This window comes from Lonchura striata, chromosome 3 (genome assembly GCF_050655825.1).
Source record: "Lonchura striata isolate lonStrDom1 chromosome 3, ASM5065582v1, whole genome shotgun sequence".
Taxonomy (NCBI): Eukaryota; Metazoa; Chordata; class Aves; order Passeriformes; family Estrildidae; genus Lonchura; species Lonchura striata.
The window spans coordinates 45,616,479-45,632,492 of NC_140705.1; the positions used below are offsets into that span (position 1 = coordinate 45,616,479).

General features: G+C 43.7%; 1 protein-coding gene across 3 annotated transcripts in view; it reads left to right on the forward strand.

The window, feature by feature from the left end:
- Positions 1-7,821: 7,821 nt before the first annotated feature.
- The window catches only part of AMD1 (adenosylmethionine decarboxylase 1), a 34,455-nt gene continuing 26,262 nt past the window's right edge, over positions 7,822-16,014 (forward strand). For all 3 annotated transcript variants that reach the window (XR_014953711.1, XM_021555519.4, XM_021555518.4), the window contains exon 1: positions 7,822-8,357. Coding sequence is in view for 2 of the 3 variants with exons in the window: in XM_021555519.4 (XP_021411194.3) it covers positions 8,227-8,357 (131 nt within the window). In the remaining variant the exon portion in view is untranslated. The remainder of the gene's footprint in view (positions 8,358-16,014) is intronic.

Consider the following 16,014-nt stretch of genomic DNA (forward strand, 5'->3'; position numbering starts at 1 on the left):
CCCTGAAGTTATGAAAAACAGGACAGCACCTTGTTGGGTTTTATGATTCCAGTTCCATTTATGCACAACACTATGTAACAGCTTTGTCTGCCAGTCCCCAAAACAGCCAGATCACTTTTTACATCATTCAGAAATATGCTCTCTGCAACAATTTATCTTAGAGAAACTTTCAGAAATCAGTCACAACCTTTGTTTAAAGGTTTTCTTTTTAAAATGCTGACAGCAGCTTAGCTCTAGCATTGTCTACAGAGAACATTCCTACAGATACTTAAATGATGCTGTCACACAGAGTAGAATAAATTATTTCAATTGTAAATCAGCTAATTATATATTAAATCTGTTACCTACTCTTCTTTGATATAAGAAAGTTTTTTTCTTGCTCTGGATGAAATACAGAAGTGTGCCCAAAGCCATATAAAGAGCCATTTTGTTTTTATCCTATCAGTATCTCTCAGTGTCTTAGTTTAAGTTTCGTATTTCTAGTCATGTGATAGCCTCAAGTTTTCTTCTTACTTAATTTTTAGAGTTTTGAAATGTTCAATGTACACATTGACAAATACCCCAGAGGTCAAATCTCAATTTATTAATGTCTGAAATCTCATTATTTTTGAATAACTCTCATTAGTTTAAGACCTAACTGGTGATTTTTTATGCTTAGGCTTATTCAAATTGATGATAATATAACCATTGTAAATCCCTTCTTTACATAAATGAGCAATTAGAAACAATGTAAGCAATTACAAGATAGATAAATTTTTTTTCATTAATTTTCTGATAAATATATGAAATTTTCCCTGTGGAAGGCTGATTATAAATCACTTACAATCAATCTCTGCTGAAACAATCAGCATAAAGAGGAGACAGCCTGGCTTTCCTCAATCAAGTCTGAAAGAAATGAACTTGCTTTACCTCAAAGACAGACTAAGTGAAAACAAAAGCAACACAACTTAAAAATGAATTTTGGATATACCTAGGTTCTCTTGGGAGAAACATGCATTTCAGTGATGTCTCCCCAAAAATCCTTTCAGCTTCAACCACAGGCCTTGTGTATGGGATCATAAAAAAAAAAAGAGATGCATCTTTGTTAGCTCTGTCTAAACAAAACTCCTCCATGTGGTTTACATCACATCTTTCCCAGGCTGGTTCCTTCAAACAAAGTTTTCTATACAGCCCAGTTTGGGTATTTGGAAAGTTGGAGCTTTATCTCTTCTTTAAAATATTAAAACCTTTTGGGGGTTGGAGGTTTTTTTAAACAGATTTTTTGTTTTCTCTTTGCCTACTGCATCTTTCTCAGTTCAGCTGCTTATCATAAGATAATTAAAAGGTCTCAGATATGAACTGTTAACAATCTACATCAAGGAAATGAGACAGAAACTTTTAATAAAGATCTCTTATATGTTCATTTAGTATTAAACTACAGTATGTGCCAACACAATTAATTAATTTAACTAATATATCTTATTCTTTGTGATGTTTCTACTGGTCCCTCACCATGGGCAAATGGAGGGAAGAAGGTAGAGCACATACCTGAATTCCTGGCAGCCTGAATTCCAATTGCAAAAATAAACAGAAAAAAATTTTGGTTTGACAAGAAAAGTCAAGGATGAGGAGAAAGGGCACAGTTAATTTTCTTTCCTGGAACCCCTTCTCTGAAGGTCAGTTCTGATTATTCTGTACCCTGGTAACAGAAGACAGTAGATAATATTGTCAATTACCATTCCTTCCTTCCAGAGGAGCTAACAGGAGTCTGCCTCTCTCATTCTGTCATGCCTGTCAATACTTCTGTACATTAATTGCTTCTTAGATTTGTGTACTTTGTTGACCTCAAATTTAGTTTAAAAGTTAAATGTGTAAATGTTTGCAGGAGTAAGGCCTGAGTTTGTGTACTGACTTCCCTTAGACTGGACTAAAATGATTGATACGACCAGTGGCTTTTGGAGATTAGGGAAGGGGAGAAAGTGTGAGCTTTGATCATGTGTGAATTCTCTTCTTCAGTAACACAATCTTCTCAGGGAAGTTTAAGTGAGCCTTTTCATTTCCAGAAACACAACTACAAGACATCTCAAGCAACAGTTTCCATGTACTTTTTAACTGCCTCAAAGTAAGGGCTGATACAAGTTTTTAGAGCACTGAAAAACAAATGCCAATAAGAAAAAACTAGGATTACCCAATTCTCTTTCTTCAGTTTCTCTTTGACTATCAGCTGTAACTGGTTTATATTTCTTTTGAAAAATATTATATTATTCAAACATTATTTAGTAAATTAGGTACAAATAAAAATTGAAGGTAACTGCAACTGACTTAAAGGTATTTCTAAGCAAAGTTCATAGATAAAGATAAAACATTTATGTTGTATTTGTGAATTAAATTCATTATTGCATTCAGTGTATTACATTCATTAATCAAATACACATAAAAACCTATATAGGCATGATAGTAATTGCATTGCCATTGACCAATGACAGAAGGGAGTGTTTGACAGATGTACAACAATATGGTAAGGTAAAAATTGATTTGGTAGAAGATCCAAAAGCAAATAATATTCTCAATTTCAGAAAGACAAGCTTTGAGAAACCAGATAATGTATTTGTGAAGTCAGGGACTGAGGAATTCAAATATTGAGAAAAATATAATTATTTGAAGTGAAAAGGACAAAAGTAGGTGGACTTCATCTCGAGAAAGCAGAAAACATTTTACTGAAGAGGGCTAGTTGAATAAGTAACCACAAGCAAACCCCAAAACATTTGCCAAATGGCAAAGATGCTTAAGTACAAAGGAAATGTTATCTGGGGGATGAAGAAAAGGAAGGATAAAGTGAGAATTACCTAAAGTCAGGCTGAATTAGACTTCCAAAATATATGAAAAGCAAACAACGAAAAAGATTTTTCATCACCATAAACAAAAGACAATAAAGAAAAGGACTGTAGAGCTATGGAATAAAAAGTGCAGAGGAATGGAGGATAATCTTGGCAAAATATGAATTGCACTTTGCTACTGATCTGAAGTGAATACTTTGCCTCAGATTTTAATGAGTACATTGACTGATCATGGGAGCAAAGTCAGTTTAGACAACAGCAGGAGTGTAGGGCAAAGCATCATTCAGAACAAGGACAGAACAGAACTCAAGAAAATTAATGCAAGACACTGCATCTTCTCCACCCCATTTCTGGAAGGAACTCACATGTGAGCTCATGGGTCTACTGCCAGGTGGCTGGAGAGGAGCAAATTTCACACCCATCACTAAAGTAATGGGTAATTTCCAGCATCCAGGACTGAAGAACACATATAAACCAGCAGCAAGTATAATCTAGGTCAAAATTTAAAATCCTAACTTCTTCATTTAATTAATTTTTTCCAAATGTAAATAATTGATTATTCCATTAGCCAAATATTTGCAACAGAATCTACAAACTAAACCTTAAGAACCTTCAGTAATTTAATGTTTTTAATAAGACATACATTGTCCAAGTATTAAAGTTATACTAATTCTGCTTTACAACTTTATACATAAAGAATTTTACAGGAGTTGCTTAATTGTCAGCACTTCCCTTTTTTTTTTTCTTTTTTGTTAGTAAGTATCATTTATCATTAAATAAGTCATATGGCTGCACTACACTTACAGCTCTCAGTCAAATCTGAACTAACTGCAGAGAAAATCATAATGGCACCCTGAAAATTATTTTACAGGACAATTCTTCATGTTGACTTTCCTCATTTAATTTAGAAGGATATTTCCTGGTTCTAGGTAATAAATCCATTTATTCAGTAGGGAATAACAGCATTAGGTGCTGAAATCACTATTTTGAGCTAAAAATAGCTCCCATTACTGAATGATCATTTCTGCTTTTTGCTATGACAGTTTCAATTTCTACCATGTAGCAGAACAGCCCAGATTTGCTGAGAAATTCTGTTGTGAGACCTTTGACTCTCTGAACTGTGAAGTTGGCTGTGGTTGCTGTCCTTTCTGTAAGCAGAAACCTGAGAAGCAGGGCAAGCAAATCAAAATGGAAATGGAGGAGCAGGGCCAGGTTGGCAACAGTAGGGATGAGTGCTTTTGTTTCTAAAAGAAGTTAAAAAAATGCCTTGAAAGTCATGCCTTCTCTATGCCTACACTGGCTCTGCAGCAACTTTCTTTCCTGTTCTTTTTGTAACATTGGGGAAGACACTAAGGCAGTGCTCCTCCTCACAGCACACTAGTATTTACTTTTCACAGTGACATAGCAGCGATGCAGAGCATTAGCATTAATATAGCTTTTACATAAATATTAACAAGGAATGTTCTCCTTCACAAAGAGTGAGCACGATCTGTTACTGCCCGGTGGGTGGAGGGCTGGTAAAGGCGGCTTTAATTCCGTACTCAAATCGCAATTTTTCTTGGCAATGCCTCTCCTGTAAGTTGGCTGCTCTAAATGACTTTGCTGCCACAGGCCCCTATAGATCATTCCAGCTGCTCAAAATAGCTGTTCAAAGTGAGGAAACCTCTACACAAGGAGTATTCCCTAGGGAGAAATTTCAAGAAGTCTACAGTCCCTCTGTGCTACTGGGAAAGTGTAAAGAGACTGGCTAAGAAAACAGAATTCATCATTGTCCTTTCCATACAAAAAAACCCCAAAAAAACCAAAACAAAACACCAAAAAAACATGCATACTTTTTCATCTTTCTTTCTGGACTTGATTATTTGTTGACACCAAGTTTCCCCCATTCAAGAATATGGGTAAGACCAAATTAGCTTCACACGAACCATGTGAGCTCTGTGCTCTGCAGCTGGTTATAGCAATGAAAATGGGGAGCAGCTTCAGCACCATACAGGTTTGCATTCTGTTTCTGACTGCCCCAAAGCTCTGTTTAGCTCTGTTTTGGTAGGCAGAAACTTTGAACCACTCTGACTGTTGGGCTTCGTAACACACCTAACAATTAAAAAAATAAAAAGAGGTTACAACAATAGCCACAACAGTTTTTTTTGTAACACAGAATTTCCTCCTGCACACAGGGGAACGTACCTGGCCAGTTACAGCCTCTTGTGCCAGCAGATTACTACAAAGGAACAAGATCATAAACAATTTTTGGCCCTGTGTCTCACAATCATATGATGATATCTGAGCCTTCCTGTCTTCCCAAGCTATTCTTCCTCTAGATTCAAATGCCTGATTAATGTTATCAAAACAATTTCAAAACTGCAACTGGTCTGCAATCCCTTTGAATGGATATTTTCAAACCTGTTGGTTCTTCAGCTCCTGTCCCGCCCTTTATCTCTGGGTAATCTCAGTTGTAAACATGAATTCAGCAAACATCTTTCCAACACTGACTCACAGAACCTCCCCCTAATCCAAAACAATCTCCTTCTGTCCTTCCTGAAACCTCAGCCTGTCTCTCAGACAATACTTTGTTCATGTCTAGTTGTCAGTCAAGTTCAAAAAAGAGCTTTCACTGTTTTCCTCCTTTCCCTCCTCCACCTGTTTTTTATGTATCTGTCAGCAATCCAGAATCCTGTGAAGGAAGGTCTGCAGCCTTCAGCATTATTACAAGTATCTTTTTAGGTGATCTGGCTTCAAATCTACATCACCCTACTACTTTTCTAACACATCAGAAAAAATACTATTTCATCTTACTCAGTGTTGAGATCATTTCCCTCCTCATGTCAGTTGGTGACACTGAGCTGTATTGTTCCTTTTCCAACATTCAAACAAATACTTCATGTGGTTTCATAGGTTATCCATCCCACTGAGAAGCTTCCCAGAAATAAAAAATAATGTATTTCTTTTTTTTTTTTTTTTTTAATCTTGTCCTCCTCTGAAATGTCATAGGAGCATTCTTACAGGCAATTGTTGTACCTTAAAACCAAGGGACAACAGTCACCTCTAGTGGGTTAAGGCCACTCTGACTGTAGTGAACTCTGTCTGGTAGCAAGTGCTAAGTTCTGAATTGGAAAAGTCAGAAAAATAACAAATTGAGGGGGCAGAACTGTCAAGACTTCAGGAAATGATGAAGTTTGTGAGCACGTGGTCCAAGACATGCTGTGAGACCACACCATAGTCAAGATCAGGAAGTCAGAAACTCTGTAAGAGACAGACTCCATAATAAGAAAAAGATATATCTGGCTGGAGCAATGTCACACGGTCACTTGTAAAAAGCGAGTAGGATCAAACACCTGACTGGAAACTAGAGAGAACATTAAATCAACAGAAGACAGAATTAGGAGCTAGTACTGTGCATCTAGAAAGAAGGATGTATTAAAAGTATTAAAAGTAAATGTGGAATACTGGACTGAGTCCACAAACTCTCAGATGTATTGCTATTAGCACTTTAAGCAGATTTAATCCCTTGTGAGTACTGAAACCAGTGGTCCTGCACTCCCCATCCATAATTTCATGTGCATGCCCAAGCACAGCTTCTTATTTATACCAATACGAGCATCTGTGTAGCTGAGACATGAACTGGCCTGGGAAACTGATGCCAATTACAGCTGATCACAATTAAAAACGATTAACCATCATTAAAACTAAGTAGTCAGCATTAAATTTGATGCAGTCCACTACACAACCATGCAAGTGCTTGTACCGGCACAAGGAAGGAAGCAGCATGGAGGTACAGACAAACGGCTGAGAAAGGAAAACCTTTTTATTCAGAGTTGTCACAACTCACACTAGGTTAATGAAAACCAGTGAAGCCCCAGCACTGGAGAACATGATTCTGTGCCAGCTATTAAGGCTGCGCCATGGGAGCATACAGCGGCAACCAGCTACCTAGGGAATGATTCACGTCCAGCTGCCTTGGCAATGACTCACTGGCTCAGTGACTCACTCCTCCGCTGGTGGACAGAGCCCACTGCCTATTATGCCGTCCGATACTGTCTCCTAGTAGGGACTCATTCATCTGTCCCCAGCCATCTGCTGCTGCCTGTCCCATGTAGTGCAAGCACCGCAGGCTCATCGGGGAAGACGGGGTTTTCTGTCCATTTGGTCAGTTGCGAGCCTTTCCTCAGACTGCGGAGTATTGCAACACTGAGTTTATAATGTGCTATAGTATCGTTAAAAAATGCTATAGGCGACCGTTGATCTATGTGGTTTTCAACAATTTCTTCTAAATAGTAGAATAAAGGAGTCGCAGGTTATCGAGTAATGACCCGCGCACACGGATCCGCGGTCCCTCCAGTGTGAGCCCACAGAGGCACATGCCCTGCCCGGTCACTCGCTCCTTGTGCCACGCACCCGCGTACCAGTCACTCCCCATTTCTCGGTCACACACTGGGATCCTGGAAGGGGCAAAGGGAACGGGAACTACGGCTGAACGCTCGGCTGAGCTCCCCTAACGAGCGAGGGAAGCGCCTTACGGCGGGCGCAGAGGGAAGGAGCGCCGGGTGCGGGCGCAGCGCTCCCGCCGCGGCCTCGGAAGAGCTGGAATTCTCGGGCTCGCCCCTCGCTACGCGCCGAATGGTTTCGGGGGATGCTCCCCCGCCGTCTCTAGGCCACGTTCAGCCCTGCTTCCCGTGGCACGGCTCCCTGCCGACCACAGCCCGTGCTTCCCACACACGTTAGGGGCGGCGCGGTCCGCTCCCGGTGCGGCCAGCACACCGCGGCCCCGAGCGCTGCCCCGGCCCCGCCGCCGCCCGCGCTCCATCTCCCGCTCCCTGCGGGCCGGCGGGCGGGAGGGCTGCAGCGGGAGGGGCCCGAGCAACCGGCATATGCCTCGACGGGCGTCGGCGCCACCCTATGGGAAGCGGGGAAGGGCGGGCCGGAGCGGCGGCCGACCAGTGTGCAGCGCGGTCCGGCGTGATGCGGATACCTGCGGGACTATAAAGGCGGCTGCGTGCGCACTGGCTTCTCGCTTACACAGTATGGCCGGCGACATTAGCTAGCGCTCGCTCAACGCTCTTCTCTGTAACAGGGGAACACACGGACTACAAGGAACCGAACCGCATCGCCCGCCTGCACCCCCGCTCGGACTGTAACCCGCTCACACACGCTCACGCCGCATCCGCCGCCGCGCACTCCGGGTGGTTTTCACCCGTTTAAAAAAAATACCCTTCCTTCTTCTACTTATTCCTCTATTTTTTTTTTTAATTAATATTACACAAATCCCCCAGAAGGTGAAACCCGCCCAGGACGGACTGGGACCCGGCGGCGGCAGCAGCGCGGCCCGTGCAGCAGCAGCGAACGGTGGCGGCCGGGGGCGGCAGTTTGGTTGTCGTTTAATTTCTGTGGTTGTTGGTTGCCGAGTTGTCTCACCATGAAGGAGAGCGGTGCACACTTCTTCGAAGGGACCGAGAAGCTGTTGGAGGTGTGGTTCGCCCGGCAGCAGCCCGCGCAGCAGGAGCCGCACCAGAGCAAGGGGTCCGGCGACCTCCGCACCATACCCAGGTCCGCGAACGGCCGGGGCGGGGTGGGGTGGGAGCGGGGAGAGGCGGTGGCAGGGGCAGCGCTGCCCGTGGCGGGCGGCCGGCGGCGCGGGAGGGTCCCTAAATCGCCCGGGTGTGGCGGCGCCTTGGGGGGCGATGGCGGCCGCGCCGGGCGAAGGCAGGTTCCGGGGTGGCCGTCGGTGGGGGCTGGGCTCCCACCGCCTTCCCGCTCCCCCGGTGACAGCCCCGGCATCTCCCCGCTAGGGATGACCTTCCGCCGCCCTCCAGAGACCCCCCGGGCGGGGAGGCTCCCCTCGGCGCGGCGGGCGGGAGGTGGCGGTGCCGGGGACGGAAGCCATTCCGCGCCGCCACCTCGTGCAGCCCCGCGCGGTTCCCGCTGGCAGCATGTGGCGGCGGCGGGGCGCAGCGGGAGCCGGGCGTGTGCCGCCGGCCGGAGCACGGGAGCCGCGGCGGGAGCGGGCGCGGTGTCGCAGTGCTGCTGGCGGCCGGGGCACGGCAGCGGCGCCCACCGCTCTGCGGCGGCTCGTCCCGCTCCTACGGCCGCTTTCGGGATGAGACGGCTCGGGAAATCCCTGCCCGCAGAGCGGGGGCTCAGGAATCTCCCTCCCCGTTAGTGCGAGCTGCAAAGGGAGATCCCTGTGGCTGTCGTGGCGAAGGTTGATGGTTTCCTCTCACGTGGCCGGTGTGGCGGCGACCTCCGGCACTGCGTAGCCGGACAGGTCCACAGAGCGTTTCTCGCCGAGAGAAGCAGGCGGCACCCGGGACCCTTCCCGTGCCTCCCGGCGGTGCGATGGGCACCGGAGCGAGGGAGGCGCGGGGAATGGAGTGCCCCCTCCTCCCCTAGCAGAAGTGTGGCTGGAGCCGCGGTTTACACGTGAGTGTCCTGGCCGCGCTCCCGGGCCGCGCCGCCGCTCCCGTCGCTCTCCCCCATTGAGGAGCCGAGGCCAATGGGAGCGGGATGCCGCGGAGGGCCGGGCCGCGCCCGTCACCCAATGGGCATGTGGGGAATGCGCTGGCGCCGCGCTCGGCGCCGCCTGCGGCGGGGGAAGGAAGGCCCGGGGCCCGCTCCGCTCCCGGCGCACGTGTTCGGCACCGGCGCCCGCCGCTCCCCGCCCGCCGCCCAGGAGCGCGCCGCGCCGCCTTTGTTAGCGCAGGAGCCGGCCGGCACACGGGGCGGCTCTGGAGCCGCGCTGGGCATGTACTGGACTGCAGATTGCCAGTGCTGTGGTTTGGAGGAGGACGGTGTAGAAGCGCTGGAGCTAGGTGATCTTTAAGGCCCCTTCCAGTCCAGACCATTCTAGGAGTCTATGGAATACTTAGACTTCTGACTGTGAGGGTTCAGCTGTACATCCACAAAAAATAGTGTTCTGGAAGTGTCAGAAAATGGTAGCTGTGAGCTTGAAGTACAAAGTAAAATCTGCAGAACTATGGACAAGCTTGCAGTGACAATAAAAATGGCATATAGGTGGGATCAGCTGACATAGTTGGACAAGGTAGGCTTGTCCTAAGCAAACAGGGCAAATCTGAAGGATATACTCATGTGAGTAGTTCACCTTCGGTATGGTCAGCTGTTCACCTTTTCAGGTTCAGTTGGTTGCTGGAGGCTCTCGGTGTATTCAGATCTGCTTGTGCATATCACTGTTACCCGATGGTCTCTTGTCAGAGTTTGAGCAAGAGAGCTTGTCATAGTGTATTTAATATTTGGAATATGCTAATGATCTTCATTCAGCGATGTATCCTATTTGGCTTTTCCTTTGTTTTGGTATTTCTCAGGAAATTTCCCATGTGTATATAATGGTAGAATTGGCTATTCACAAATCTGAATTGTCAGTGAGCAGATAACTGCCTTCTTTTAAAAGTAATGAATAGCCCGTGTGTGCGTGTCTGAATGCTCATGGTTAGTGGAAGCTGTACCAGAAGCACTGCAGAACACATTTTTACCTCTGATCTGTTGGTTGTTGAGGTAATCTGTGTAACTTTGACTTGTGGAGCTATTTAGACCCTTCCGAATAATATACTTAACATGAAAATCATCAAATGTGATTTTATAGCTCTTTGAGGCTTACTGGTGTAACAGGTACAGGGTAACAGCTGGTATAGGTAATGTCCAGGCAATCCTGGAAGGAAAATCCTAGCTGAAATATTTGCAGATTATGTGAGCTACTTAGGTGTTGGAGGAGTCCTGTAGTCTTTGACTTAAAATGTGAAAGATTCTGAAAGTACTCGTTTGACTTTGTGCTAATATGCAGATGTAGTTTAGAGATGGCATTCTGCAAATGCTTTCCTCGCTGGCACATTCATGCTCTCTGGTGTTCCATTTGTCAGCTCAGACTCGTGTTTGCAAAACTTCAAACTTTTAAACCCAGAGCATTTAATGTAATTGCAATGTGGGTGCTAGGGTAGTTCCTTTGTGTGGTTTAGATAAGGCTGTAAAGTTTTAATAGAGTGGATGAAAACTGTTAACTGTTGAACGTGCGGTCTTTAACACAGTGTCAGTGCTGTGAGCAGGCTTTGAAGACTTCTGTGTTAATTGGCTCTTAATATGGCATGTTAATCTAAGGTGCTTACTTTTTTGGTAGGAAGCCGTGATGTGTCTGAAAGTGTTTCTAGTATGAAATGACCTTGTGTGAACATTTTCTTTTGGAAAACTGTCAGAATTCAATTACCTGTTACAGCTGATAGATGCAAATAAAAGTCCTGAGTACAATGTATCCTGCTATGCTAATTCTACAAAGGTGATTGATTGTGCTAGTTTATGTTGAGCAGAACCTGAAATCAAAGCTGAAACTGTATAACAATAGCTAAATTAGAATCAAGTTGCAAACCAGTTGAGCTTGCCTTTTGTATTGTAATACCTGCTTAGTAGTGAAATGTGAACCATTCATCTACTGAATGACTAAGCTGGTGTTCAAAGCTAAAAATTTCCATGTTGTGCGTGCTTGTTAGGGATTAAATATTTTAAAGTCTTTGCTGGATATAATCAGCAAGAAAGTTCTTGAGCTGATGCAATTAAGACCTCTTTTCCACATTTTTTCCCTCCTATGGGCAAGTCTGCTTTCTGGATAAAAGTTTGGATTATGTGTAATGTGTTTCTGAAAAGATCTTTGTCATTTTAATACATTCAATAAAGATCCCAACTAAAAAGGATGGAATTTCAGCTTTACTTGGTTGTTAAGTTTTGGGGTGTTTTTGCTGACTTGTTAACGAATTATGCAGAAATGTCTTGTGGTTGAAATAGTTACTGGCAAGCATCTCCATATGCCTACCCTGCTTATATCCAGTAGTGAAATGAAATTAATGTTTTTTGTGGTCTCAAAATAATTTGCTTTAATTTTATTGCTTGTTCTCACCATGCTTTGTAAAGCATTATATTTTCTTTAAAAAAAAGCTTTAGACTATGTATGGAAAACAGAGGGTTTGCTAAAAACATGAACTTGCTTCAAGCCCTGAATTTCCATGGTGACTATGTAGTGCATTCGGTATCCCCACAGTAAAATAAGCTGTTTATTCCTTCACATGATGTGCAGCTATGCATTTTCCATTTGAAGGGCTATCAGGATCTTGAATGTACAGGAGTTTTAAACAATAAATAAGTTATGACAGTGTTAAAAGCTCATATCTCAAGCATTCAACCCTGAGGAATACTCTAAAATTGAGCCTATTTATGGACTTTTAATCTGCTTCCTATTTGTCTATATTACATGGAGACACGAGCTGGAGAAAACTGCAGCAATGAGCAGTATGGGGTGAAACTGATACAACATTCTGATCCTGTGCTACACCAAGGCTCACAGGCACTGAGACACTCAAGGATTTGATAGGAGTCCAGTAAATTCTTGCTGTGTGCTGCACCCTGTAGCCTGAACCTGCTCACTGCTGCAGTGCTGCTGCACCTCTGCCCCTTCCCCCCAGTCCTGAGCACTTTTACCTGCTATTTCCTCAAACACTGAAGGTGCAAGGAAGCTGGCCATGAGCCCTGCCCTGCTCCTACTCCTGCAGTGCTTTGGAACAAAACTGAAGGGACTCTGGAAAGAAAGCAGGGCTGTGCTAAGATAAGGGTTTCTGTGTGCACTTGTGGAGCTTTTTTTGTGGGCAATGCAAGTTTATCTGGAAAACCTTATGTAAGAGTGCAATCTTCCCCTTATCAGAATGGATATTAATCAATTAGATTTTAGATCTGGTTCAGAATTACTGGTAAAATGTTTTCTTGTAACTAAAGAATGGTTTCATGCAACGGAAACAAGCCCTTTTATTCTCACTTCTGCTGATTCTGATACTGCTCGCAGGAAGTGAAGACTTGTGTTGAAGACTTTCTGACATTTTCCTACCTTATTTAAAGTGCTGAAGCATTTGGGTAGTCACTGTCTGGCAAAGGTGTGGGCTCTTAGTGAGACTCTGTAGAAAATAAATAAGCAGCTATTGGTCTATTCCTCAAAGGGCTTTCCTAATGGTTGTTTGCTCAGCCAGGAGAATGGGAAGACTTGGGGCTTTTGGTAGATACTTGCTGCCTTACAGTGTGTTCCTTCTGGAGAAAATTACACTCAGATGTTGAATGCTGCTTGTAAGTCCTGCTGTGCCTTCTGAGGCTCATGCTTAAACAGCTTGAATGTCTTTGGATATGAGAGACTTTGGAATAACTCTTGAGTGTCTTTAGATGTAAAGGATGGAGTCCCCATTCCATGTAATTGCAATAGCGGAGGAGGAGAAATATGCAGCCTTCAAAGCCCCAGCTGTGGCCATCTTTGTGCTGTTGCTGAAATATCTTGGCTTCATTTGGGAGTGACACTCTTAAGTAGTTGGCTTGGGACTTTCTAGGTAAGGAGGATTTTGTGAGCAGTACTGCATAGAATCACCTTCAATGTGGATGCAATTTTCCTCCCAGGTGCCTGTCTCTCAAGATTAAGTCCATGACCCTGGAAGGCTTCTTAGGTTTAAGATAAGGGAGATGTGGACAGTCTTTCTGTATATCTGTGCTCAGAGCATATAGAGGGTGTGACACTTTTGTGCACCCCTCAGATAGTGCCTATGTAAACTTATCGAGTTGCAAGGGCCTTAGCCTAATCTCAGGCTGTGTAAGTGGTTCAAGGTAACCTATTTTAAACAGCAATTTAAAAATTATGTTATATTTCTAAGAGGAGGTAATTCATGTGCAGCTGTCTGTAGAGAAATACGTGAGATGCTGAGAGGTGCTTTAAAATACTCATGACTTTTGTGTGGTTTGTACTGTTCCTGCCTGTTTTGGGATGCTTGAAAGCAATGTTCCAGCTTTGCTGGCACTCATATGTAGCCAGCTTTTGTGTGTTTTGGCTGTATCTCCTCTGTTTAGGCAGAGTTTTAGGCTGTCTGGATCATGGTGTTGGTAGGAATTTGCCTATTTAACCTGCTAATGAGGTAACTGATACCTATGTGGCTCCTAAAAAACACTTAGTAGGTAACAGGTGAGGGGATAAAAGATTGTTCTGCAGTTGAATGCTTGACATTAGAACAAGGTCTTACATAGTCAAGATTAAAAGGCGTTTTACTGATGGTACTGTAGAATTGTCAGCTATTCTGTTCTAATGAAAAGCTATGCAAGAATATGTATATAGCTTAAGCTGTCTTTAGGAGTTCCATATGATTTATTTCCTAAGAATTCCTGCCCTACTGCAATACTGCTTTTCTTCACAGTGCTGTCTGGCTGCCTTAGCAAGTTCCTGTTACTGGGGTGGCAGGGTGGTGTGCTTGAGGAGGCTGTTGGTAACTGATAGGAATGAGTTCTTGATGTAGTTCTTAATCTCTTCAAATTGCTGTTAGCACATTCCCAGTTGGCCTGAAACAGCAGTATTGTGCCTGGTATGCTTGACTCTCGTTAAAGAATGCATTTTACCCCTGAAGGCAAAGGCTCAGAAGAGGCCAAAAGCATGGTTTTATCTATCAAGGAAAACTTCCTTCTGAAATAAAAGAGCAGATATGATGCTTTGGAACTTGGTTGAGAGCAGCTATTGACTATTCATGAAGTATGCCTCCTACAATTAATCTACTTCTCAGTTATAATAACTCTTCCCTACTGACATACCTGGTTGGCAGTTTGAATTGAAGTTATTTGTACTCTGGCAGTAAGTCTGTTGATAAGGCACTAAATATTGCAGCACAGGTATAGGAGTAAGTTGTTAAACTTGTTCTGTTTTTTTTTTTTTTTTTTCCTTTTGGGATGTTCTGCTAGTCAGATGTAGAACAAATAGCTTTTTACCATTCAAATAAGGACAGGTCTTCACACTTGAGTAGATGTATTTCATTTTCATTTGCTATTCTCTGAGAAGGTACAGTCATTTGAAGGTGCATTGTGCTTGCCTAGTGAAGAAATTAATTTGACTCTGGAAAAGTAGCAGTTATTTGAAAATTTGGAAAGGGGATCTTGCAGCTTTGGAACGAAATGGTCAGTGAGCTCACATAAGTGAGAAGTCAATCTCAAATCAGTGTCTGCACGTCTGCTGCAGAACTTGCTTCCAGTGAGAGTGTCAGTGACTCTCATTCTACTATGCTTGAGTATGGGAAAGCAGTTTCCAAACTGGCATTGTTTTGATGTCTGGCTATAGGAAATAATTTAGGAAATAGTAATGCCTTGCACATTGATCGTTGAAGGGGGAATTTTGAAGAGCAGAAGTCCATGATGGCTCTTCATTGAGAATCAGTCTTACTTGGATGCCCTTTTTCAGTTGCAGGTTTGGTTCCAGGTTAAAACTTAGCTATGAAATTAGTGTTCTCAAATAATTGAATTGCTAGCTTAGCGAATTTTGACTTACTGAATGGCTGCAATACATGTAGTGATAACCATTGAAATACTACTTTTAAGGTTGATTTTGTTTCTTTATTCAAGTGTGGGTAGATATTGTTTGTCTGAATTAATGACAATTATATGGATCAAAAAATAAAGAGGGAAGAAATACATGAGTTAGACTTGTAGTGAACTTAATCTACTTGGTACAAAGTAGTCCCAGATGTTCTTCCTTAGCTGTGCTTTAAACAATAGAACATGCCAAATAGTAAGGTCATCTTGTTTAGATGATGTTGGATCAAATCCAGCCTTTCTTTAGTTTTCTGTACTTAGCTTTAAAATGCAGACACAGGCCAGTATCCCTGCAGAACTTCTCCCTCATGTGACAACCCTTTGTTAGCCTATGTATGCTTCTAGAGCAAGCCTAGCATCCTGCCTTTTTAAAGGTTGTGGGGTTTTCTTTAGTGCTGCTCTAGACAGATCAAATTATGAGCTGGCCCTTTATTTCTGTAAAGGCTGATTGCAGCGTTTAGTGTGTGCTTAGCTATGGTTTCTGTAGTGTGGTAGTGAGGACTTGAGCAAGCTGTGATATGCAAAGGTCTTGTGCAACTGCGGATTTCAGCCATGGTACCAAAATACCAGCTGTAGCACCAACAAGCATGACAGGACTTTCTTTGCATTCTGGGCTTTGCACTAAACACACAATAGCGCACCGTTTGTTCTGTACTAACCCCTCACTGAACTACCAAACTTGTTACATCTTCCTCTGCTAATATGCATCTGGAGTGTGGAAGGACATTTCCCTGAAATGCATGCACAGAACTGCACCACAGCGATACCTAAAGAAAGTGTCACCTGCCTGCAGAAGGCTGAGGTTTTGACTGTCTGAATGGGTAAGAAGCTT